The sequence below is a fragment of the Balaenoptera ricei genome, chromosome 11 (genome assembly GCF_028023285.1).
Source record: "Balaenoptera ricei isolate mBalRic1 chromosome 11, mBalRic1.hap2, whole genome shotgun sequence".
Lineage (NCBI taxonomy): Eukaryota > Metazoa > Chordata > Mammalia > Artiodactyla > Balaenopteridae > Balaenoptera > Balaenoptera ricei.
The window spans coordinates 95,796,551-95,823,083 of record NC_082649.1 but is presented as its reverse complement, the minus strand read 5'-3'; the positions used below and the strand labels follow the sequence as shown (position 1 = coordinate 95,823,083).

Sequence of the window (26,533 nt, the reverse complement as noted above, 5' to 3'; positions counted from 1 at the left end):
TAACACCAAGAATTGCTTCCAGGCTCTAGAGAGACTCAGGTAAATGGCAGCAAGAACTGAGAGTGAGTCAGGCCTGGGAGAAAGGAGGCTAAGGTGAAGAGGGTAGCGATGGGACAAAGGTCATTAAAAGTGGCTCTGACCCATACGTGAAGGACGGTTAAATGAAGGTATGACAGACAAGCCTGAAGTGGTATTACTCAGGGCTTAGCTGTAAAAAAACAAAATAAAGTTTTTATTCATCCTGTTTTATAGACTCTGCTCCCCTGTTTATCCTCTATATAACGTGTATGTGTGAGTATATAAAGGAGGAACAAAATGACAACTCAAAAAAAAAAGAATCTTTTAATAAAAATTACTCATAAAAATCCTAATACATTTCAAAGAGCAAGATATTTCGTAGTACATTTATAAAAGAACATTTGGTCCTTTTACAAAAAGCTCCCTTTTAATTTAAATACATTTCTTATTTACAGATTAAACATAAAATATCATCTATAGTTGCAAAGCATATTGCACGTTACAGACAGAAGCATTTGTATATTTCAATAGGTTTTCCCAGAGTTTCCAACTCTAGATTTTTTTGTGTGTGTAAAAACATATTTATCTTTCTTGTGCATAATAAATAAAAATGCAGCCTGTGTTTTGCTATTTAAAACTAAAACAAAATACCTTTAAAAATATTATTTCTCTGCCTCTCAGTAAGAGGGAAGGGGGGTAACAAATCAGGAAGGTCCACAGGTACTTAACATTCTCGCCAGATTCACATGTAAATTCAAGTGGGAACCGCACCCCTGAGCCCTGCAAAACCTGGGGACACACAGCCCAGCGGACTCACCTTCTCACTTTCACAAGAGTCCCTGCCCTGCAGGAACAGGCACTAGGGAAGGAGCTGGATGTCTGGGAATGGAAAAGGAAAGAAAGATCAAGACTTTTTTTTTTCTAAAGTCCCTGCTCAGCCTCTCTAGGGCTGGGGCAATCATCCAGCCCGACCTGGTCGCCAGCATTAAATTTGCAGTCGGCAAAAAGAAAGACCGCTAGAAAAAAAGAATTTCTGATGTTTTCTCTACAAAATCCAAAGTGAAGGATTACAGTTTGTAATCATTCAGTAGACTGAGCTAAGAAAATAGCTGAGAGGGCTGTTTTTCTTTGGTGTAGGACACAGCAGGGAGGCGAGAGAGGAATCAAGCTGAGACCCTCAGATTGCACGTACCCAGCCAGGGGGCTAATTTCCATCTGCACAGACACCATCCTGGCGCATAAACACACAGAAAACTATTGAACTGGTGTGCACACGCCCCACGATCCAGGACAGCCTCAGAACCTGGGGATTCAGTCGCACAGAGCAGTCACACAGAGCGAGTTCTGACAGAAGATTTGGAAGTTCTGAAGGGAAGATTTGAACATGGAAGCCGGACTTCCACCAAGGCCAGGACAATCGGAGAGCTAGCAAACACTTCCTTCGTCACCTCCTCCTCCAGGACATGGAGCTCCTCAGTCACAGCATCTCAGCCAGCGAAGCCTGCCCTGGAACAACTGAGAACTCTGTGGTGGGAGGTTTAGACTCCACCCACAAAGGTAGCTATAAGGCAGCTTCCCACAAAGGTTTAGCAAAACCACTTTCATCGTGTGAACCAAAGCGGAGTCTAGACACTAGCTACACACAGGAACGCGAGGATGGAGCAAGCTGTCAGCTGTTCCAAAGCATATGGAATGTTTGGAATCAGGGTGCTCCTAGGGCAAATCACAAGGCAATTTCCCTGACGCTCCCCTCCTCAGCCCTCGCCTTCCTGATCTCTCACGACACAGAACAGAAGAAACAGCAAAGACCCTGAAGGATGTATCACAATTGTTGACACTCTGACCTTCAAAGAGAAAGCACGTCTTGAACGTGGCTCGAAGGACCTTCTCTGTAACCAGCCACGAGACGGGCATTCTGGCATCTAGTCACTGCCTACACGGCATCTAACTCTAGACTGGGCAGTCTGGAAGCTCAGCCAGCAGGGTGAGAATGGGTCGCTCACCCTCAGACTCACAACTGGTACCAGTCCAGTGCCTGGAAGCCAAGAAGGTCTGAGACTTAATACAAAACACGTCTCAGGTCAGCCTGTAGTCGTGAGGTGCCTCTGTGGCACTCAGGCCCAGGCCCCTGTTCCAGAGCGGGAGGGAGATGGGGTACCTGAGCCCAGAGGAGGGGGCACGTTGGGGTGCGATAACATAACAGCGTGATCACAAAGGGCCCACTTTCTTCCCTGAGGTGCCCCGTTCTCCCAAACAGCTCATTTATAGTCCCACCTTGGTTCACCTGGAGAAAAGGTGCAGCGAGGCTCATGCACGTGTGTGTATTTAAAAGGGGATATTTTGGTTTCACTGAGGCAATGAGAATATTTTAAATATATATAGTATTCTCAAAGAAGATTTTCTGTTCAGTAGATGAGACAATGTTGATCAACAGAATGCTTCTGAAATGAAGAAAAAATGTAAAATAGAAGCATTTGATTCTTTTTTTCCTTTAAAACATTTGCACAGTAAATGTTTAAAAGACAGAGGTGACATTTATTACTGAAAACCCCTCTTCTAAAAACCTCAAAGAACTGAATTAGATATCTATTTTAAAAACAGCAACACAAATTTTCAAGAAGAATAAAATTCTTCCCTTTTGACTGAAAATGCAATGGCTTACACAGCATTCCTTTCTAGCTTTAAAAAGACTAAAATAAAATCATTTGAAATATCCTAGCAGTGACGGGTGAGCCACACGACAGGTGAAATTGGAGGTTTTTAAGAGACTTCCTACCCTTTCTATTGAGGTTCATTTCAACCTCTGACGTTACAGGGAAGCCAAAGCTCAGGGTTCAAACCCACCTCTGCTTTCTCTGAGCCCTCTGCACAAGTTCAAAGAGACACAGTTCCGTGCTCACTAAGGAAATAATACCAACAAAGAAAAAAGGCGTTTTAGCACAACTTCCTCTTTATACATGCTTGCTTAAAATATCAGGTTGAAAGGCAAGGACTGGCCAAGAAGTTTCCAGAACCTACCTGATATCCATCCCATGCCCCTTTCGCTGTGGTCACACCATGCAGCAATACAAAACAAGGCTGTTAAAATCATAGCAGCAGCTGTGACATCCAGTGGCCCAAACCTAAAGAGTATAAGGCACTCATCAAAAGCCTGCATTACACAGAGAAACGGCTCAAGGATGCCAGAAAGTCATCTGATCATGTCTTTCTCCCTGACTTAGTTGATTGGCACTAGACACAGGAAACAAAAACGAAACAATTCCAACCCAAACATGGTCGGAACTGATAATCCTTGGTTAGTAAATGTAAGACAGATGAAAGCTCAGATGATCATAGGTATTTTTCTCTCCCTTAAAAGGCACCTGGTTCTGAAACTATGGGAGATCCTCAGGTGAGTTCACAATAAATGTAGAACACCATCCAAAAGATCTACCTGTTAAGCTCTTAAACGGTGAGGCGACAACTTAAGAGACTGCCTGTTAGAATTCAGATAAATTCGTGAGCAAATAATCTGTAACACCGGGACGATTGCATGGGGCGCAAATGCATAACTGGATGATTTTTCCCCATGTGACCGACAATCGTGGGTGGAGACCTGGGAGACAGCCCAATTATCCAATAAGAGAGAGAGGATGACAAAATGCAGTACATAGGGATGTCAGGGGAACCGCAGGCCCTGTTGCACAGAAATTCATTCACAATCCTCTGGCAGAGAGGTCGCCAGGCTGCAGTCACGCAAGCGCCGGCAGAGAAGACTCGATGGATTCCGAAGTAGGAAGGTCTGAAGATCCAGCCAAAGAGGCCCATCCACGGTGCACAGTAACATCAGCACGTCGTAAGAAGCCAACTTCTAAGTACCTTCTCACTTCAAAGTATATCCTTAAGACAAACAGGGCATTTTATTGAACAGAAGAGAAACGCTAAAGTATCCAAGAATCTACCAGATGTGGCTGGGGAGATGCACAGAGATTCCGACACCATCGTGGACGGCCAGACTCCTATCCTCCTCCACTTCGGACTGGGTCTCGGCCTAGCCTGGGTTCAGCTGTTTGAGGTCCAGTTTCAGATGAGGCCACACAGGGGAGAGCAGATCAAATCAAGCCAACCATCTGGTCAATCTGTCGCATGTAGACGCTCTTTAAGGGCAGGGAATATCGCCTCTCGTCAGGAACACGATTGCACTAGAAAGAAAATAAATGAGGGACAATTTGAATTTTGAGTTAAGACGCCATGTGTTAATTCCTGAGATGTGACTGGATGACCTCCCCTGGGGTTTCTCATCCTGGCACTGTCAACACTTGGGGCCTGTCCCGTGCACTGCAGGATGGTCAACAGCATCCCTGGGCTCCCCCGCTATACGCCCCCCGCCCCTAAGCCCCGGCTGTGACAACCAAGATTGTCTCCAGACATTGCCCAATGTCCCTTGAGGAGCAAAGTCACCTCCAGCTGAGGACCACTGATGTAATTTAATTTCCTCACTTCACAGGTGAAGAAATGGAAACCCAGGGAGGCTAAAAGACACGCACCCACGTGAAGAGAGGCCGGGACTAAAGCCTGCATCCCTTGGGTCCTTAATCCACCCAGAATCGCAGAAAGTGTTTTAGCTACTTGAAAATACTGTTGTTTTTCTGAGTCTATTGCTCTTCTCATCCACAGCTAAAACCTAAATGCTTAAGAGTGTTATTTATTTACTTATTTTTTTAAATTAAAGGCTTTTTTTCTTTTCTCTCTCTCAAAGGGGATTCAAGTGTGAGAACCAAACATGCTGTCTGGAAAGTTTCCACATATATTCATGCTCTTACTCAAAGAAACATTTTCTCGCTGCTCTATACTTGAACTCACACGCCCTGCTCCTCATCTTTGCAAGATCCAGATTGACAGGTTCTCCAGTTGGTCCCACTGCCCCCCACTCGTGTTTTTTGTAGGTGCTGTGCCTCCTGCCAGAACGTCCCTCCTGGGAAGCTCCCCCTCAGCATTCCAGGAGCTACTGAGAGGCAACCTCCTGAGTGAGGCCCTCCTGTTTTCCTGGCAGAATAATTCCTCCCTCTTGGGTGTTTCAACAGCACTTCACACAGCCTCCTACTGACAAGCACCTGGTGGGAACCGGTCTCTACACTGGGCCCTGGGCCCATCCAGCACCAGGACCCCTCTGACCGGCCTGCATCCCCGGTGCCCGGCACAATGGAATCGAGTCTATCAGACGAGTGTCTCCTTCAGTACAAATCCGGGCTCCACCACGCGGCTCCACCGTGTCACCTGACCCTCTCTGTGCCTCCCTTTTTCTGTCTGTGAAGTAGGGATATTACAACACCTACCCCTCACAGGGCTGCTATGAGAAGTTAACATACTTAGGCATTTAGCACAGTGCTTAGCATGTGGTAAGCTCTATAAATAAATGTTGGCTATGATTATCATCTCTCCTTCTAACTGTTTTTCCCTTTCCTCTCAATCACGCTTTGTTCGCTTCATCTACACTCCATGGCCTAATATAAATTTCAGGGTCTTATCTATAGCTACAGAAATGGCCTCTTTCTGAAACTCTTCTCAAATTACCCAACCCAAGTGTGCCATGAATATTCCGTCAGGAACTCTGGATGATAACGTGATGAGTCGTGTTTTCTCTTCCTCCAATTGCGAACCACCCCTGGAGAAAGCAACTTACATTGGAGCTGGAGTTGATGACTTTTAGCTCATGAGGTCTAGGCCTGTGCCCGGACTTTCCCACTGGGTCCTGCCCTCCCTCTTCAGAAAAGAACTCCTTCCAGGGTGACTCCCGAAGATGTTCATCCACAGATATAATGTGTCCCTCAGTTGTAAACATGTATCTGGTTCCAGATTTGTGTACTGGATTCTCCTCATCAAAGAGCTAGTAGAAAAAAGAAAAGAAAACAGATACAATTGTAGCAGGTTTGGAACCAACTCATAGGGCGGCTGAGTTCAGACTACTTAGGGACAAGAACCTGCTTGGCTCTCAGGCCAACTCAGGCTGCGGGGCGGAATCCCCAGTTGTGTTGAAACTCAGACGCCTGGACTTCCCCAATCCTGCCCAGACCTAGAGATGAGAAAGCCCGGGCTAAGACCCAAGCGCCACTGATCTGTAAAAGCCCTAGATGCCCCCACGCTCTCCGGAGAGTTCCGGCGCTGGAATCCTGGAACTACCCTCAGCTCACACACACCTAGGCCCGAAACTGGAAAAGCCCGGAGAGAAGGAGGTCCGTGGTTTATCCTTCACCAGGTCCCCAGGGCCTGACGCACGTGCCACCGCGTGGCGCACTCCTGCGTGGGCTCTGAGGGCACAGGGCACCCCAGGCAGTCCTTCCTCCAGCAGCGGGCGTGGGGGGTGGAGGACGGCGCAGCGGGGGCATCTAGAGAGAACCTCTAACCCAGGCGTGCGGTAAACGATGCGTGAGGAAGAACGCAGAACTCTTAAGAGACGGAGGAAACCTCACAGGCACCTCGGGTATTTTACAAACGAGGAAGAACACTCGGCACAGCTGCTCTGTGTTCACACGGCTCCCAGGAGGAGAACAGGGTCGGCCCGGGGCCCTCCCCCTCCGCCACCTGCCGTGACCCTGAGTTCTTTCCCCGGGAACACCCTGGGGGTCTCCTCCATTCATTCGCCCCAGAACTGGCCCCGTGAACAGCCCGGACCCCACGGCTGCCGGGCGGGATGCCCGCCAGGCTCTCGGCAGCCGACCCGACCGGCCGCGCCGCGCAGTGTGGGGGACCTCGGCGCCCACAGGACCCGGTGGCGGGACCACGCGGCCAGCGGGCGGGCACTCCTCTGCCTGCCACAAGAAGTGACGCCAGCAGCACCAGCAGCAGCGTCGTCTGAGGGGAACAGACCGGGGCTTCCGAAACCCGGCTTTGTGCAGGACCATTAGAGGCACTTGTCAACATTACAGGCTCCTGAGCCTGCTTCTGAAGACTCCCATTCAACATGGCTGTTATCTTAACAGTGTGACTCCAATCCAGCCGACGCCGGGGCTCGGGGACCACTGAACTAGATAAAACAAACCTATCACTACTGATGGATATCTGGATCTCGGCCTAAGTTCTCCACGCTGTTTCCCCGCCAGGAAATCCCGACCCTCTGAGCCCTGAGAAAGTATTCTTTTGCGTGTAGCCGTACAAGCCCGTGACAGAGGGGAGGAGAGCGGCCAGGTGCACGACGCAGATGCCGTGCACGCCCGTGGCCAAGCAGCCAAGCGGAAAGAGCACCGGACGAGGAATCGGGCCCAGGGCTCAAGCCTCGGCTCTGCCACATCGTCAGCCCGAGAAGCCCGGCCAGTCGCCTGAGGGGAAGAATGAACACCGACTAGATGTTCCCGAAGGCTCCTTCCAGGTCCAAAAATTCAGTCTCTCCCTAAACACGCGAGGATGTGTGTACGGACAGGGAGCCGGCCGGGCTATGGGTCTCACCGAGAGCGCCCAGGTCAGGGGAAGTAAGAGCTGAGGCTCTGCGGTCTTCCTCAGGGAAGCCTCGTGACCTCCACGCTAACGAGGGTCCCCCAGGAACCGTCACCTGTGCTTCACACAACGTGCAACCCGAAGTGTGTCTGTGTGTGCACTCGGCAGTGCCTCCTCTACGAGGTCAGGAACCACGGAGCAGACAGCGACGTGCCTCTGCTCCGACAGCGCCGCGCCCCCGGGCCAGCGAGACGTCCAGCCTGGGGCAGCGCCTGGCGGTGTATGTCAGATGGAAGGCAGAGGAGTGCCTGCTGTCAGCAGGATGGAGCCCTTCCTGGGTTAATCTTACCACACACATACCAGATACAAGTATTTGCAGGTCTCGCTGAGGAAGAAGCTCTCCATCCGGTCCTCTGTGGACTTGTCGATGACGTGATGCAGCGTAGCGTAGCCACACCTGCGAAACAATCATCCGTGAGTCCCACCTCTGCTCCTTCGCACCTGCTTATTAACTTAAGAGGCAGAAGTAGCCTATTAATAGAACAACCAAGGGATCAAACACCACGTGAGAAACAAATTAGGGCAGGTTTAAGGGCTGTCCTTTTTCAGCCTAGATTGTCTGCAAACTTCATTAAAAAGTGGTCTGGCTGCCGAATCATCAGGTTAATGGTAGCGGAAGGCGGATGGGGGCGGAGGAGAGTATTTGCCAAAAGCATAACAGGACACCAAGAAAATGACTGGCAACAAACTCAAAAGGACTGATTTAAATTTCGTGTCCCAATACTTGTATAGACTGACTAACCATTTGATAGTCTAAGACAGTATTTTGTAAGAAAATACTCATGATATTATAGCTAGGTAAAAAAAGCACATCGCAAAACTGAAATAGAATTTTTATAGATATACATATATACACACATTATATATTTATATATAAATATGTAAAAGAATATAAAACTATACGCTTAAATGCTGATGGTAGTCATCTCTGCACATGGAGATTACAGTGATAATATTCTACCTCTGTATTTTCTATATTCCCTAAACTTTTTAGTATATATATATTATTTGTATAACAGGGGAAATAAGTTACTTAAAAAGAGCTCATATAGTCTGCTGGAACCCTACAGGAATAAAGGTGAAAAAACATTTCTAATTCCCACTATAATGGGCAGGTTCTACTAAACAAGAAGTAAGCAATTTCCCTACAAAATTAACATTAATGACCTGTTCTAAAAAGTAAAGTGCAAAATAGAATAATATCACCTCAGCACAACTCAAAAGAAATCAGAAGTGGCCAACAGAAAAAGGAAGGAACTTAGAAAACTAACTTGACTTTTGTGTGCTTTTCCAGACTCTGCAGAATGTCCATTCCTACATGGAGGTAGAAGGGATTCCTGGTTGCCTAGAGAGAACACGAGAGAATGTGATCCAGCGGGGGCCTGGAAGACATGCCGTCAACACACATGGCGGTGACTGCAGGATGGTCCCGCGGAGATGAGTCACCGTCCCAAGGAAGGCACGGGCCAGTTCACTTTATCCTGAAGGGTCGTGAATGTTACAGGATTAAGGTGTTCTGTCAGTTCACACCAAAGCGCACCTCCAACCTGCTTAACTTGAATGGGGGGGGCGAGAAGATCTGCCCCAGGGCAGATCAACTCCCTGCCTTTGGCTCTCCTGATCCCCATCATGATGAGAAATGAAACAACGCCTCGCTGACAGTCCCATATCTGAGAACAAATCCAGTTTCTTTGTTGCCTTAGAACTCACTAGAAAATTAAGCTGCGAGCACAGGGAAACAGGACTTTGCCCCCGTTCCATCCACAGCACCGTGAGGAGGGCCAGGGGACAAGAAGACTCTCAAAGTATCTAAAGAGGCCTCCACATGCTGTGCTCTCTAATCACCCTAGGAACTCAGTCCCTGGCTTGCTTCCTCTTCTGTCACATGCTCATAGATGGTTTTGTTAGGGGAAGAAAAAAATTCTCTGGGAAGAGGAGACTTTTATCCCAAAACTAGTTTGAAAGTTGGGGATCACCTATAATTCGTGCCCAGTGCCAACCGCGCAGCAGCAAAAGCAAACGACCACACGGTCAGCTGCCTCTGGATTAAGAGAGCACAGGGCGCCGCTTCAGAAGGCAAGGCTATAAAGCCGAAGATCTCTCTGGATTCTAAGAAAATAGTCAATATGAGGAAGAAGCTGCAAGAAGACAGAAGCAGTGACGGAAACAAAGAGGCACAAACCCAAAGGCAACAGACCTAAGCTTAAGAGGAGAACTCAGCCAGCACCCGAGTCTGTCACCCTCGGAGCGTGAGTGGCCGGACTCTACCCTGGGATCTGGGATCCGGGAGGCAAAATCAGAGGCTACCTCTCCACCCCTGAGAGCTTACGTACAACTCACAAGGTCTCTCTACACCTGAGGTCAGTTACCAGTTGCACAGGATTTCTCCCTTTTTCAGAAGCAAATGGCAAGGATTCGGTGCTAAAAAAAAATATGGAATAAATCTAAACTACTAATCCTACGACCAGAGCTCATCAGATCTCCTCACGAGGGCTTGCCCACTACACGCGTCTGCCGAACGCACGGAGGGCCAGCTTCTTGGAAAGCGAGCAGCTCGTGCTGCTGAATTTGCGAATGGCTGACAGCTCTCAATGTGTATATATGTATGGCACGCACAGAGGTATAAATATCGGCCTTAAACCGTCGGGGAGAAGACTCTTCACAGTTAAAGTGACATTTCCTCTGGCATTCAAGTAATTTCACAAAAGAGGAACACTGTATGTTTTTTTGAAGGATTAAACAAAAGTAGGCACTCAGACAATCCCAGATGATTCCCTTTCCAACTAAGAAAAATAATTTTTCTATCTGAATACTTTACACAGACCAGGGTTCCACAGTACATGAGGACAGAAATGCATCCCCCAACAAGAGCTCTTTGGTCAAATAAATTTGGAAAACAGAGAGTACCAAATCTTCCTCTTGACTGAAGGATGTGAGAAACAAGCCCTGCAGTAAAGATACAACTCAGCTTTGCAGAATGTAGGGCAAACGCGTACATGACCGCAGACGTCTTCCCCGTCCCGTGCAACCAGGACAGACACTGAGCGCTAACAAGGCTCTGGGCCGGCGGTCACTCAAACGGTCGCTGTGAAACAACACAATTCCCCACCTGTCAGCGAGTGTTCCCTGCGAACCAACTGCTACAGGTCTTCCCAGCATTTCAACACAAACTACTGCTCAACAAACTCCAGTACCTGGTAGAGGAGATACGTGGACTCCACCAGCTCGGGTCTCAGCGGGTAGAAGAACACGTCGGGGGCCTGCAGCTGCCAGTTGTACCTCTCGGGGAGGGCCCCGTAGCGCTTCCATATGGCGTAGTAGAAGGCGTGCAGGCAGATGGCGTCTTCCACATCTCCTATCAGAACCTACAGGGAAGGCGCAGGTCACCAGGCTAAGTCACTGTTCTCAGAGTGGCAAGACGTGACACAGGCCCTGGGCTCCCCCCTCCCCCAACTGGTCATATGACCTACAAACATGGCTGGAGACAAAACCAACCCAAAAGGAGCATCCCAGACAGACCCCCCACGCCCCATCTGGCCATCAATGCCAAAGCCCTGTGAACTGCATAGGACAAGAGGCTAGCTGTACTCATGAACGAAGAACAGACAACTGAGACATGAACCATCCAAAAATCACACGCCGTTACTCTTCTGGCATGGCTTTGCACTGATTTAGTGTGCAGTAATTTCCAAAGAGAATGATGGGGACGTACTGTGCTATTCACTTCCCAAATCTGAAGGAGCCAGAGAATGTTCTGGTACCATAAAAAGAAAACAGAGGGGGGAAAAAAGCCCTTTCCAATGACTGCTTTTTCTTAGCAAACAGGATTGCGAAATACCTGCAGTCCTGGGAAGAACGCCTGCAGAGAGTCAATCCACGTGTTCATCAGCTGCCCGCTGAACATGTTCACGTTGACGTAGAGGGGCGGGTCCCCTTCTCCCTCGTTACAGGCTTCCCGACTGAGGAGCCAAGCAGAGCGGTCAAAGGGGAAGAAAGAGAAACAGCTCCAGCTCTGTTCTCCCAGCAGCCCCTGGCAGCTTCACTTAAATGGAATCAACATATTAACCTTTTCTCCTAACTCATTCTTTAAACCTTTGGAGACAGATTGCCTCTACCTCTCAATACAAGACTCTAGCATAAGATGACACTTACCAAAGGATAAAAGTTCTAAACTCAGCCATGGTAACACGTTGGGATTTCACTGCATTTTGCAGAAAGCACTTTGACAATCAGGTTTGAGAAATACTTCCACGTAATTTGGTATATAGCATGGGTCAGTTTTGACCTGAGTGGGGAAGTCTGGTTATTTCTGCACAAAAAAAGAGTCTCTTCTCTAATAAAATCCTATACCATGGGCCTGGAGGAACACCTCAGAGCAAGAAGCTCCGGGATTACTACTAATTTAGTAAATTTATGTGCTTTAAAAATTGAAAAGGACTGAACTCTGGCCAAACAGCCTCTTATTAAAACACATCACTTGAATGATCCTACAACAGCTAGGGTAGAAATGGGCAGGCAACTCAGTAGCTATCACTTGCACTGGCCACTTAACACACACATGTGCACAAGGGAAGACCCAGGGAAGACAGAGGCGGCACCAGGGTCGAAGCCGCTGCAGCTTCGAATGGCACTTCTCTTCTGCCATCCTGAATGCACAACTGACAAGCGGGAAACAAAGCTGTTTTAAACAAACACAGAGGGGAAAAAAAGGTGGTAACTACCCTTTCTCTCATCAAGTATAAAGACCAATCCCAACTTCTTTAGAAAGTGAAAGAACCAAAACAACTGTGCCGCATTACAGCTCTATGTGCAAATAAAACCAGCGAAACAGGGATGTGTCACTCTTTGCGGCAGCCAGTCTCCAGGTGGCCCCCAGTGACCCCTGCCTCCTGGCTGTCACACCCTTGTGCAGTACCCTCACAGACTACATCAGCCCTGGTCTGTGTGACCAACAGCGCCCGGCAGAAGTGCTGGTTGTCATTCTGAGATTAGGGCATAAAGGCATATGGCTTCCATTCTGGTGGCTCTCTTTCCTTCTCTCTCAGATCACTCATTCTGGGGAAGCCAGCTACCATGAGCTGCCTACAAAGAGGCCCATATGGCAAGGAACTGACACCTCCAGCCACAGCACGTGAAGAACTGAAGCCTGGGAGGGGCCCCTCCAGGCCCGACTGCGCCGTGACAAGGCTGCAGCCCTTACCAGTAGCTTGTGGATGACCTCGTGAGAGCCCCTGGACCAGCCCAGCTGCTCCCGGCTTCCTGACCCTCAGAAAATGGGTGAGGTAATGTTTGCTGTTTTAAGCCACTAGGTTTCAGGGTAATTTGTTACGCAGCAGTAAATAGCTAATACACCTCTTCACCACCCCCTCAAATGACTAACAAACAACTAGGAGGCAGTAAAATGAGGGCAGAGACCCAAAGACCCTGTGAATCTATGTTGAGAAAAATACGAGCATTTCACAATACATTCTATTTGCTCGACGGGACAGTAAGAGAGATGGTGAGGAGACATACCCTCTTCTTAAGTAGTTCTGAATACTCTTATATGCAGCATTAAACATTTCTAGGTCTTCTTTTTCTCCAAAGAGAATGTAAGATTTCAAGAGGTATTCATAGAAGGAGTCCAGTCCGGCACCCAAGCCACTCTGCTTTCCGACCCAATGGCCCGTCTGAATGTTCACAACATTGCCTGTGAAAACAAGCAAGCTCGTCAGGGCCCGGGTGGCGGGCAGGGGGACCTCCTACTTCAGCCCCTCTGCTCCTCAGCACCTTCGTCCCTCACAGGAAAGAGGAGGGATGAATGCGTGGCCCTCACGTCTTTATCAGTCCTATCAGCAGCATGGGTGGCTTGAGCTTCCTGAGCATACAGTGTTTCAACACGGACACAAAAATGGGGAAAACATTTAATGCACAAGAAAAATAGGTTTGTCGTGTTGCTTTTCCAGATTGACAATGCATTTCAAAAGCCTAAAGGGTGTTGTTCATCAGAGAATGATGAATTATGTAATTTACATTACCTGTAAAATGGAAAAAAAAAAAGAAAAACAAAAATAATCCAAATGTCCAACATCAGAAGAGTTAATGGACTGTCATATAGATTTTAAAGGCAATAACCGTGAAAACAAGATAACTTGAAACCACCTGCATGATTTGCCAAATGAAAGGCAGAATAAAAATATCTATATTATAATTTGAAAGTATATAAAAGTTGCACATGACAGGCTGCAAGGGCCTATGGAAAATTTTAAAGTTGACAGTTTGGGGTGACACTGGTAATGGGGTGACGGGGCGACTATTTTGTTTCTACTGTTATTGTTAAATACAACAAATTTGTAAATGAATTGAAGAACTTAAGGAAGAGTAATCGAAGATCACTTCTAAAAAGCAGCGCTTTTGCAATGACACTCTAGGCTCCAGGACCACCAATCCAGCTCCTTCCCGATGACAAAAAGAAAATATTTCTCAAAATTAGATAGTTACAAGAGGCAAACAACCTATTTTAAAATAACATCTTGAGCTAGTAAAATACTGATAATCATTGAAGATAAATAAGGAGTACATAGGGGTTCATTATTCATTATACTTTTTCCTACTTTGATATGTTTGAAATTTTCCGTAATAATTTTTTAATAACATCTTGATCAAAATTCTCAAGGGAAAAAAATAAAATCTAATACAGGTTTAATCTGGGCTTTTAACCTACTACCACAAGCCGAGATTTTTTAAAAGGAGAAAGTCACTCTACCAGTTAACTCTAACTTCCTATCTTTGGAACCTTATACTGAAGCAATATAATCTGCCTCCGAGGCAGTTCTTTTTATAGCATTTAACAATTACTTTCAAGTGGAATATGCCAAGGGATTCAGATCAGAAGGGAGCCCTCAAATAGGAGAGCATTATTCTGTCCCATCAACCTTCCAGCCTCCCTCTAAGTGAAAAGTCACACGGAGAAATCAGATGTGGCAGACACTGAGGGAGGGCCCTTCCCTCTGAGTTGTCAATTTTCAGGTTCAATAGTACAAGGAAGAAGGAGTGGAAAGGAGGGAGGGCCCCAGAGAAGAGGAAAGGAAAGGGGGTGATGTGTGCAGTGCCAAGGGCCTCACAGGTGCCCCACACCTAACAACCCCGTATCGTTGCTCCGCAGGTTCCAAAGGGCTTTCACAGCTCGCCTGGCCACCCACTCAAACGTGGAATCCCCCAGCAGTCGACTCAGAATCCCAAATTCCACCAGCAGGGAACCAGCGCCGGCCGTGCACGTCTCATTATTGCTGTCAGGAGGAACGCCTGTCTTTAGGTTCACCTGGGGACAGGAAGAGACAAAGGGCTTGTGGCAGAAGTCAAGGAGCCCACAGGGCTAGAAGACCGGGTCACAGCGACCACACTCCACTAATGAACCAAGCTCACCACGGGGGGAGTCAGCCCGCCGCCTCCCACTTTACATCCAAAAGGAAAATGGGAGTAAGTTTAAGACACAAACAAGACAGTACAAACACCAGAGCCCTGTGTTATTAATAAGAGCAAGTCTCGGGGGAATCATTATAACGCTATTCACTAATCTGCCTCTTTCCAGCAGGTTCTCTTCATGGTTACGCAGCACCAGGCTTTGGCACTGGGGACAAAGGCAAGCTGTGGAATCACGTAGAAATTTTAAGTGAGCTGCTATGAACTCAGTCCTGCTCAGCAAACGTTAACAAATCTTGGACTGCGAGAGAAAGGAACCCAGCGAGAAAGTGACAGCCTGTTTCATCACTGAGGCTCAGTGGTCTGGCAATTCTCCACTGGTTGGTGACCCAAAGGCTGACTCAACTCTCAGAGGGGTTCTGGACTCAGTAAATCAGATGCCACAAAGATAGAATCTCATTCCAGACCTTGCATTTAAATCAGCAGCTAACTTACTGGTCTGTACAGGCTTTATTTGAAAGATCCACATGAAGTGTTCAAAAGAACATTCGCTGAGCTCCTACAGCGTACATGTGGGGAAATGGACCCAAGTCAGAAATGAAGACAAATTGCCCCCACTGTTTTGCAGCAGGGGATATAAATCCCACCTGCAAAAAGGGTTAAGAATACTGAGCACAGGGCTTCCCTGGTGGCGCAGTGGTTAAGAATCCACCTGCCAATGCAGGGGACACGGGTTCGAGCCCTGGTCTGGGAAGATCCCACATGCCGTGGAGCAACTAAGCCCGTGCGCCACAACTACTGAGCCTGCGGTCTAGAGCCCGCAAGCCACAACTACTGAGCCCGTGCACCTAGAGCCCGTGCTCTGCAACAAGAGAAGCCACGACAATGAGAAGCCCGCGCACCGCGATGAAGAGTAGCCCCGCTTGCCGCAACTAGAGAAAGCCCGTGTGCAGCAACGAAGACCCAACACAGCCAAAAATAAATAAATAAATAAATAAATTTATTTTTAAAAAAAGAATACTGAGCACAGGAACATAACTTCCTTAAGGGGAGGGATTAAGTCAAATATGTCACTGAATGCCCAGCACACAACAGGTGTTCAGTAAATGCTGAATGAATTAAAAACCATTTCTATCATATTTAGGGCCAAATTCTCTCAAGGACATGGCTTTCCTCTTCCGCATCAGCCCCACTCCTTCCCGCAAATAAATTCATCAACAAAGAGTTTTAATCCGGGAAGGTGGTGTGCTGTTGACGCCATCTACCTACCCGAGGGTAGGGGATCCCTGTCTTGGTGTTTTCAAAGGCAGGGAGGAGCCGCACGGCCAGGTCGTGAGCCATATGCAACAACTCATTATCATAATCCTTAATCGTCATGTCACCAAAGGGCTGCTTGGAGTCAGTTATTATTCTGTGGGCAGAAAGAAGGCTTCCCAGGACCCTAATGACAGGAAGAACAAAAGAAGAATAAAATCACGTTGCTTGTAAATGTGTACAATCCAGCTCAGAATGACAGAAGCAGGCTTGAATTCCCTATGGACTTAGCACTGCCTGAAATCAGAGGGACTGGACTTAATGACCCCCTGAAGTTCTTTCCAGCCCTGACAGTAAACGATCAATTGTTAGCTAACAGCATTATCGAAAGGGAGAAAGCGAACCATTCTTCTGAGGCTACTGAGAATAATCCCACTTAAAGTAGTAACAGTGTTTAGTCGTTTTCATCATCTCATCAAAAGGGAGTGTCCTAATCATTCCCAGAATAAATATCACCTTTTAGTATTAATAAACTACTCTTGGTTTCTCTCACGTGGGGAAAAAACTTAGCCAAATAAGAAACAGAAAAGAGCAAGACAACACACACTAAGTAACTTTTGTAGTTCTGGCTGCCAAGCAACGTCAAATTCTCCCACTTCCGGTCAAGAGGCAAGGTGGGGAAGAGGAGGAGAAGGAGAGAACGACCCAGCTGAGAGGCAGGCGCCACCAGCTTAGATCTCAGTCCCTCAGCAGCCACGAGCTCAGGTCCCCCTCCAGTGAGCGGAAGCAGATTGTGACATTTTTCAGAACAAATGTTTTCGTAACTTTAATTTTAAATAAATGCTATATCTGGAATGTTATGCAGTGATACAACTTTCAAAGTTTAAATGGAATAGGAAAGCAGTCCCAATCTTATCAAACTAAAAAGGCAAGATATAAAACATGAGCCCAGTACATTAGAGGGAGGGAGAGGGAGGGAGACCCAAATGGTCAGCAGTGGTTTTCTGCAGGTGGTGGGTGACAGGAGAAACTCTGATTCCTTCAGAAATACATAGGGGTTTTCCTAGGACACAGTGAAGGAAATGAGACTAGACATAAAGTGAAATAATGAAAAACTCCTTTAAAGGGACATCTATCTTAAACCTGCGTTACAGTGTGTCTTTCTATTTGGCCCCAAATATAATTAGTTTGAAATGGCAATTGTTTCAGTTTTGATCAATCCAAAAGCAGATGAAAAGGGGGCACAGTGCCCACCAGGTCTGCACGGACTCCCTACCTAGACCCTGGGGCTGGTGGACCCTCCAGGAGTTTTCTCCTTCCACACCCAAAAGCAGCCTTCAATCCGTTTGATGTACTATTTTACCTTATCGTGGCCTCAAAGACTTGGACGGTGGAATCTTTGTCAAATGACACTGTGTTGATCACTAACTTGACTGCTTTCTGGAACTCGGATGAATTTCCCATTATCTTTAAAAAGAGGAACACAAACCATTACAACGGCCTGAAGTGACACTGAGGCTGCATGATCGCAGGAGCTGGGCCACTTCATCTGAACGTCTGTACGTGTGGTCTTGCCACTCGTGGGAGTAGAAACACAAAACGTAGAAGAGCACAGTTATCTCTTAGAACACATTCTGGGACAGATGGCAAGCCCATCTCCACGAAACTCAAGCATCCTATCTCCAAATGGCAGAACTGTGTCAATAACTCCTCATAAAATCATTAGCAGCCCTCATCGTCCTGCCCCATTCTCCCTCAACTTCTGTCTCATCTTGTCTAGCATGCAAGGCGTTACAGTTCCAGAAATTCCTGAAATGAGTAACAATAAATCCAAAAACTGAAGAAACAAAAAACATGGCTTTCCCTCTGCTCCTCAAATAACGCGACAGCTTGGGCGCTTAGCTCCCAGGAGACCGAAACATCTGGAAAACTGACTCCTTGCTTGTTACCCAGATGTCTGAACACTTTGGGAAATAGTGGTATTATCTTTTGGAGCATACCGTAAGACCAATGACATTCAAAACAAACAAAACATACAAATAACCAGCTCTACGTCCTTTGTAAGAAATGTTCTAGAATTAGGATTCCTATTTTGGGTGTGTGGATATGGTATCATTCCAAGCTTCTCTCTCTTATATGAAGTGCAAATTGGACATAAAATTTGATAAAATAACCTGAATAGAAATGCTTTCACGCTGTTCAAAATTTTATGACAATCCTGGCACTATAATGACATCATAAAGACACCAAAAAAAAAAAAAAAAAAAAAACCAAGAAAAAACAATTTCATTCAGACACTACTTATTTCAAGTATGTCTTATTTCCTAGTGTTTATTGATCTAGTGCATCTTTTTTTCTTTTTCTCCCCCTCATTGTTATTTTGCTGTTACATGCAGAGCAAGTACAGACGTTTCTTTTCTGGCTTTCGGTTCCTTCTTTTTAAAAGATTATGCGATCATGACACAAGTTGCATCTAACAGTCAAGGGACTGCTGTTGTCCAAGTGTTTCCAAAGCACACCTGTTAAAGTTTGTTTAAAATGTCAGCAAAAGAAAAGGGAAACGTCAACAGAAGTAACACCTGAAAAATAAGCCTGAAGTGCACCTTAAAGACCGGATGTTCTACAATGAAAACCACAAGAGATGGGTCTGTTTCCCTACAGATGTTCACCAGCAGCAAAATCTGTTCGCAGCTGCAGGGGCTGATATGATCTCAGATCATGTGGAGGATGGCAAAGGAAGCCAATAGTTTTCAACGATATATTGTAATTTGCCATTTTAGACAGCTACGGAACAGAGTAACGAGGCTCTGAAATCATTCACTCAGGCTCAAGAAAAGCTGGATTGGGTTTCTTTACTTCTCAGAACTTCTCAGAGCCTTTAAACTGCTGGTGTGCACTGTGGCTCTCCAGTGGTGGGACAGACTGGTAGAATTTCTCAAGTTCATTTGGGAACAGAATTCTTCTTTGAGGGAGAACACCCTTGGAATCTGTGTTGGGAAATGCCAGGTTACTAGAAATTCATTTTCTTAACACGTATTTGCACTCCTATCATGTATCAGATACTATGCGGTGTGGACAGAGTGCAGTGACTGTAACAGAGACAAGGTCTCTGTACTTCAAGAGCATGGCAGACAGATAAAAAGACACAATGGGGCAAAAAGAGAGAGGTCATGGGGAAAAGTTGTGCTTTCATAAGCTATATATGAGTCTTGGGACTTTTTTTAAAGCAACACTTGTTTGCCTGAGTCAGCCTCTGGTCCCCTCAACAAGTTAACTCTAATCAGGGTGAACACACCCATCCGGGCACATTTTGATCAGTGATGGTGCATGACTGACAGGGAGTAGCAATCACTTCAGAAGGAGAGACTGGGAAACTAAACTGCTGTGCAACTACCGCCTGGCAGAACGAAACCCCGGACTCTCTGTTAGACCATGAGCCTAGGGGAATTTAGAAGGACCGCTCCAGCTCTTCCCAAGTTCCGGTAATTCTACTACTAGCAAGATCTGGGACAGTTGTAATGCACACTTAGCTAGCGTTACCCAATTCTAACTCCTGACAGCTTCAAACTCTGTTTAAGGAAAGTTAAAATGCAGGATTTGCAATCAACTACAGTACAAATCCTCTTATGGTAAAGGTGTGCCGGACAACGGAGGAGAGCAAAGAGGTAGTAGAATCATGTTGACTAAGGAAGTTTTTCAGCGCTGCGCTGGAATACAGTCCCTTGCTGTACTCTACAGCAAAGGGTCGTGAGGCACGCCAAGCGCACACGGCAGCCCGGTAATGAGAACCGTGCATGGTGCCTGACTGCCTTCCATGCGCTTTAGCTCATCTGTCTAGAGGTCTCCAGCTGCCTTGAAGCAAACCAAGGGCTGAGCACGTCAAGGCTGCCCCTGAGCTGGCAGCCCAAGTCTGGAGGGGGTAGTGTCCACAAAACACGGAAAGCAAATAAAACAAGAGTGTTTATACAGAGGGTCTCTGCGCAGGGGCTGGAACCAGGGCTCAGACTTGATTTTGGGGGGCCAGTAGCTGGGGCACATTTCAGGGGATCTTGTCCCCTGGAGATCTTGAAATCCTGAGATCCTGTCTTTTACTTCTGAAATCTTAACTACAGTAACTGTATACTGGTTCCTTTAAGGAATAAAATAGTGGGGGAACCCCGCAGAAAAATAGGTTTCCCCCAAAACAATCACACTTTCTTTTTTTTTTTAAAACATTTTTTAAAAATTTATTTATTTATTAATTAATTAATTTATTTTTGGCTGCGCTGGGTCTTTGTTGCTGCGCATGGGCTTTCTCTAGTTGCAGCGTGCGGGCTTCTCCTTGCAGCGGCCTCTCTTGTTGTGGAGCACGGACTCTAGGAGTATGGGCTTCAGTAGTTGTAGCACGTGGGCTCAGTAGTTGTGGCTTGAGCAGCAGGCTCAGTACTTGTGGCGCACGGGCTTAAGGGTAATTAACTCCAAAATACCTTAATTAATTTTTAAAAATAATAATAAAGCTGAACACTTACTGCAAGTGTATCCAACGCATCAACAAGAGTCAGTGAATAATTCCCTAGGACATCATTGATGTTCAGATTTGAACTGAAAAAGAAAGAAAATTAAAATTAAACAAAGGTACTTTAAAAGAGAAAAAAGACAGTAAAACTAAACACTCATCAGAAACTAAAATTGCTGGAAACTTATTTATTCAGGGACTACTATGGGTGGGTCAGTATGGCAATGGTCCTTCTCCCTCACAAGGGACAGTCTCTATAGTGTCACAGAATAGCAGAGACACACACGCTTATACTATAGTGGAAAGAACACAAAACAGGAAGTAAGGAAATGGGAAACAGGAGTCATTGCCCCCCTCCGAGATACAGTTTTAACAGCACAAATGACCTTTCTGTCCAGCTTCAAAAAGCTCTGATTTCGAAATCATTAGGAATGAAAAAGGAGAGGCCCTGTCACATGACCTGCAAATAAAACTTTAATACAGAAATCAGACACTGCCGCAGATTACACGCACATAGCAGCAAATAAATACCTCAGTTACAGGCTCAGTATCACTCATCCATCCTTGGGGTGGGGGAATAAATTAACTGCTTTACACCATTGTTTCCCTAACATACCACCCAAAGAATCCCCACCAGCTCCACAAATTGCAAGGAGCTGCTGTTTTACCATGAACCAAGGCAGGGCTTCTCATAACTGCAGCTGCACCAATGCTTCTGCCACACGCCTCCTGCCCCATAAGCAACACCGATCGCCCACTCTGAAACAATCTTAAGACACCAACTTCAGGGCCGCAAAGAGGGTAACTGACAGTTCTTTATAGCGCTAAAAACGACAAGGATAATACTAATACATCTGGGACAGGTGGGGATGGAAAAATAGTGTAAGTCATAAAGTCAGCTTGACAAATTCTAGGGAGTTCAGTTATTCCTGTCCCATTGCCACAAACCCAGAAGGCAACTGCAGAAGCTTGAAAAGATTTGAAAGTAAGGAGAGAAATGAAAAAGATGAAAAAGATGTCAGTAAGGAGAGAAACAGGATGACTGTTTCAAGATTACGTTTATGAAAAACCACAGCGAAAAAACCCTAGTTTTATCTTCAGCAACTGATTCACCGTTAGTATGACGTCTTCCATCAAATCCCCGGACCACGTTACCTACTCCGTGGGTCTCTCTAATGGGTCCTGTCTCACTTCCCCGCGGGCAGCATCTCCGTGTTCCAAATGCTCGCCCTGCTCTCTGAGAGGCCTCCTATGCGCCTCAGCTGGGGCGAAGTGGGCCCCACGTGAGACAGGCATAAACGGCTCCAACACCTCACATCTGATTTTACCTGAGCCTTTGTTTTATGCTGGTCATGTCACTTAATCTAGGACAAAGAATGTATGGCAAAATTTTACCTCCTTTCTTTGAAACAAGCTATCTACAAGGGGCAATCTAGGAACCAGGGCTCTCACATGTCTCTCCCAAGCTGCGAAGCCAGCACACTGCACGGCTGAAGAACCCCACCTGCTGCTTCTAGCTGTCGATTCTTTCCGAACACACGAATATGACTGAAGAAGGTCCTCTGAAGACGAGAGCTGTGGCTTAAGCTCAGCCCTTCAAGGGCAGTGCCAGCCAGAGAGGATATAGGAAGTGTCAAAAGCTGGAGGGGAAGGCCAAAGGAGACAGGGAGATGCTCAATGCTGCCCACTCAAGAACATTCTACTGAGCTTAAATATTTACCTCCATTGCTCTGCTGCTCAGAAACCAAGCGTTGGCTCCAACAACCCACCTCATCACAAAACGGGTCTCTCATCACTTAGCCTCCAGGCTGAATGCTGGGTGAACCCCGTGTGACGAGCTTCCCCTGAGGGACCCTCCTCTGTGGCGTATCGCCCTTTCCACCTGCACCGGCCCTGGAAGGGATGACTAATCTGGAGCACTGCACTCCTTCCCATGGTTTACCGTGCTCTTCCTTTCAGGCTATAACTACAACGGACCCAGTTTTAAAACACTTCTCAAAAGAACGCCCAAGCAGCCACGACAAAGAACAATTATAAGAGTTGGCACAAGAAAAAACGTGTTTGTAGTAACTGGTGGTTCCTTCTCTCCACTCAGACAAATCCACTCAAAGATCTAAGGCGTTCATGAAAACACTTCCAAATTCTTTTCTACCAGATCATTGTTACACACTCTTTCAAAATGTGCCAAAATAGAAAAAAGAAAAATGGGGAGGGGAGGAAGGAAACAAGAGACTCCACAGAAGCCTGTCGGCCTTACAGCGCCAGATTACTGGGCGTCCATTGAGGCCAGCCCACCGTGCAGGCGAGACTGTGATCTGTCTGTCCTGTGAAAATCTTCTTGATCTATGGCCAGCCTGACCAAGAACTCAAACTTCAGGTACAAGGCTGGGTTCAAAAGTGTCCATCTTTCCACATAACCAGCTGCCGAACCACGATGGCTCTCCACTTAAGTTACCCTGTGTGACTGTTCGTGACATTCACCCCACTCTGCATTTTTAAGGTTCTTATTACCCCCAAACAGCGAAGATGGAGAAAACTATGGCCTTTCACAGAAAATTTTTGGCGATGCAGCTAACATAATGCTAACATAGCATGTTCAAAATTAAACGCATGTGTAAAAAAGAAAAAAAAAATTCCACATATACTTAACCTGTAACAGCTGTTCAGAAATCTACCTGGTGCTGTGTAGGCACAGAGGTAATATAAGAAACAGTCCCTGTGTTCCAGGGATTGACAATCTGGGGAGACAAGACAAAGGGAAAGGAAGGTGAACACACAACAGTACTCAAGTCTCACACGATATTAAAACGTGGAAAAGCAGCTCAAAGGAAAGGAACCGAAAGGAGAACTGAGTAGATCAAGGACAGTCATCTTCAAACAGTTCAGTGGCGTCATGGAAAAAGACTTGAGCCTGACCCTGAAGGAAGCCAAGATTTTAGGAAGAAAGGGGAATGCAGAGGAGGCCATCTTAAACTAGGGGTGCCTAGGAACGAGTCGGTTTGGGGGCCAGCATCGGTTTGGTTTGATTTGCTTTTTTGTTTGAATAGCAAAATGGTTGGGGAGAAAACAAAGAAGGGTCAGGCACCCAAGGTCTGAACTAACGTTATTATTCGTGAGACTGCAAAATTTTAATATCCAGACTTACTTGATGAAACTTTTGAATTTGGATCCTCCAACCCAAATCGGGGATGTGAGAGGAACTGAGTTTGCATAGTGATCTGTAGCTGGACAGAAACGTTTGCTATTTTTAAAAAAGTGTTCCGGTTTTATTTACTTCATGTCAATACTCGTCACCCTACCGCCAGTCAAACAAGACAGGCAAGATAAGCCTCAAGTAAATGTGACCAAAAAGAAAAGACAGGCACATTTAGCACTCATATTTTGTTTCTGTACTTTTTACACAATATTCTAATGGCTTAAGTTACTCTCTTTTTTAAGTGAATCATTAGAATTCACTTGACAGTAATCATTAGAATACATCTGCTTAAAATAAATATCTGAAAGATTTTTTATTACCAGTTATTTATTTCAGGGATGTAAAGGTGGCCTGCCCTTTTCCTGAAAACACTAAAGTCTGAGAGGAGTTAAGTGAAAGGAAAAGGAATAAGAAAAATTAACTTTCCACTCTTTACAAGCGGCCAGTGTGAGGGTCTACTCAAGGCTACCATAACCCCAGAGCTCTTTCACTTCCTCAAAGACACCAAGGCTGACCAACCAAAAGGGCACAACCCTTCCCACATGGCATCCCCTCAATATCTCTAACTCCATCTTTCCAAAACCAACATATCTGTCTCAAGGCAACCTGACCTCAACTTATCCAGACTGTCACTGGTCAAACCAAACCACTCATTAGCAGATGGCATCCCCAAGCAAAGAAAACTAGTTAAGCAAAAACTTACTTAAAATTTTTCTCAAAAAAAAAAAAAAAATTGAGATAGAAAATACATTTCTATGTATAAAGCCTGATACAGTGAAACATGAAAAATATAACTCATCAGTTTCCTACAACTTTAAAAAGACCAAGTCTTTTTAAGCTAACCTAGGATGTCCCCCTGGCTTCACTAAAAATCATGCTCTCCAAATGCAATTTAAGACAAGAATCTGTAGATAATCCAACCATGTCTAAAACTCTTTAAGTCCCTTTAGTGTGTGGGCTTCCTTTTTAGGACCTAAGGACTGGACTCTGCTGCTTTTCATCAGGTGAAGCAAAACACAGGCCTCAAATGTCCAAAGGGACCAAGCAGCCCGACTCCTCCACTGCCAACTGAGGGGAGCGGCCAAGAGAAAGGCAGTCATATCCAGTCTAACAGGGTCAGTGTCAAGGCACACCGGTTCCCTCCAGCTAGGAGGTCCTTAGCTGGGTGTGCTGTCCTCTTGGACTCTGATGTCAACAGCAGTAACCCTTGAAGCTCAGCCTCTGCAAACACGGCTGATGGAAGGGGAAGACTGGCAGATCTTCCCTGACAGCCCTGCCACCAGGGTGGGGGAATTTATGGGACAGACCCTACAGAGCAAGGAATGTCATCTTGAGCATCAGGACCCCAAATCTGGGCCACCCAGCCTCTCTCTCTCCCTTCCACCTAACCGTCCTCAGCCTAGGGAGCGGCCCCTGTGATAAAGGAGAAAGGCTGTAGCCCCGCTCTGCCTCAAACTCACTGGATGGCTTTAAAAAGTCCCTTCTCAGGATCAACTCCTGAATTTTTATATTTTTATACAGTAAAGTTGGAGTTGACTAGGTGGGGGGAGATAAGTGCCGTTTCGAAGCTGCATTTACAAGGGATTTCATTTTGATTTGACCTTCACCTGGAGAAAGGGTTGGAGATGGAAGTCTAAGGCTCCCCAAGCCACCCCTCGGTACTGCCACTGTCCCTTCCGGTCTCTGGGCCTCAGTTTCCCCATCTGTAAAAGAGACTGCGCTGACAGCTGTCCAGTAACAGAGATTCCGGGAGAAGCAAGAGAAGGACAGCCACCGGGCCGTCCACGCAACCCCCAGCCCAGGCCGACCTCAAAGCGGGTCAGCCGAGGCGCCGGACGGACGGGCGCTGCCCCCAAGACCCTAAACGCCCGGGCACCAATGGGGGGACCCGGAGGACGGAAGGCTGCACCCACCAGGAGAACGGAAGGAAGCGCGTGCGGCGCGCGGTCCTGGGCGTCGGGCCGGCGCAGGCTACTCACGGGTCCCCGCGGTCGGGTCCTCGGCCGCGGCAGTGGATGGGGTTGAGCTCGTCCTCGGGGAAGGCGTGCGCCATGTAGTTGTCGTAGCCGAACACGAACATGCCCCGCGCCAGGTCGCGCATCTGGGCGCGCAGCTGCGGCGGGAAGGCGCCGCTATAGCGCTTCTCATACTCGTCCCGGCCGCGGCCCCGGCCGCCCAGCACGTAGCCCCAGTGGCCCGGGCCACAGACGTCCGGCTCGGGCCGCCGCGGAGCCCGCCGCCGCCCCGCCGCCGGCCCAGGGACCTGCGGCTGCAGCCACGATGGCCCCGACGGCCCCCCGGGCGTCCCGGGCCGGCCCGCGGGCCCCGAGGCGGGAGACGCGGAGCCGTCGGGGCCCCTCAGGCGCTGGAAGCCGAAGCTGAGCGGGAAGCGCTGGTAGAAGCCCATGCTGGGCCCCAGCCCGAAGACGAGCCACAGCACTCCGTGGAGGCCAAGCCGGAGGAGCACCAGCCCCAGGACGAGCGCTCGCCATTGCATGGTCGCGCGGGCGCCGCGGGCATTATTTACAAACGCGGGGGGCCTTCCCCGCCGACCACCGCACCCCACGTCTGCCCAGTAGCTCCGCTCACTTCCCCTTTAAGGAACTCCCTCGTGACGCACCAGGAACTGGCCCATTGTCCCCACACCCCCAGCACCTCGGGCCCGGCCGGCCAAGCCCCACGTTCGCCCGTCCGGTCGC

General features: G+C 47.3%; 1 protein-coding gene across 5 annotated transcripts; it reads right to left on the bottom strand.

Moving 5' to 3' along the window:
- Positions 1-2,950: 2,950 nt before the first annotated feature.
- On the bottom strand, positions 2,951-26,533 carry EDEM1 (ER degradation enhancing alpha-mannosidase like protein 1). Of its 5 annotated transcripts, none has more exons than XM_059940232.1 (13): positions 25,814-26,532; positions 23,314-23,376; positions 20,652-20,724; positions 17,507-17,610; positions 16,159-16,330; positions 14,605-14,788; positions 13,003-13,177; positions 11,327-11,447; positions 10,683-10,853; positions 8,760-8,833; positions 7,789-7,885; positions 5,681-5,884; positions 2,951-4,199 (listed from the first exon to the last, which is right to left on the bottom strand). In XM_059940232.1, the coding sequence occupies exons 1-13, from the start codon at positions 26,329-26,331 to the stop codon at positions 4,110-4,112; spliced, it is 2,046 nt and encodes a 681-aa protein (XP_059796215.1). In that variant the 5' UTR covers positions 26,332-26,532; the 3' UTR covers positions 2,951-4,109. The 5 variants fall into 5 exon arrangements, with proteins under 5 accessions (XP_059796215.1, XP_059796218.1, XP_059796216.1 ...); XM_059940235.1 differs by having other exon boundaries at positions 23,289-23,376; positions 25,814-26,067; XM_059940233.1 differs by lacking the exon at positions 23,314-23,376 and having other exon boundaries at positions 25,814-26,531.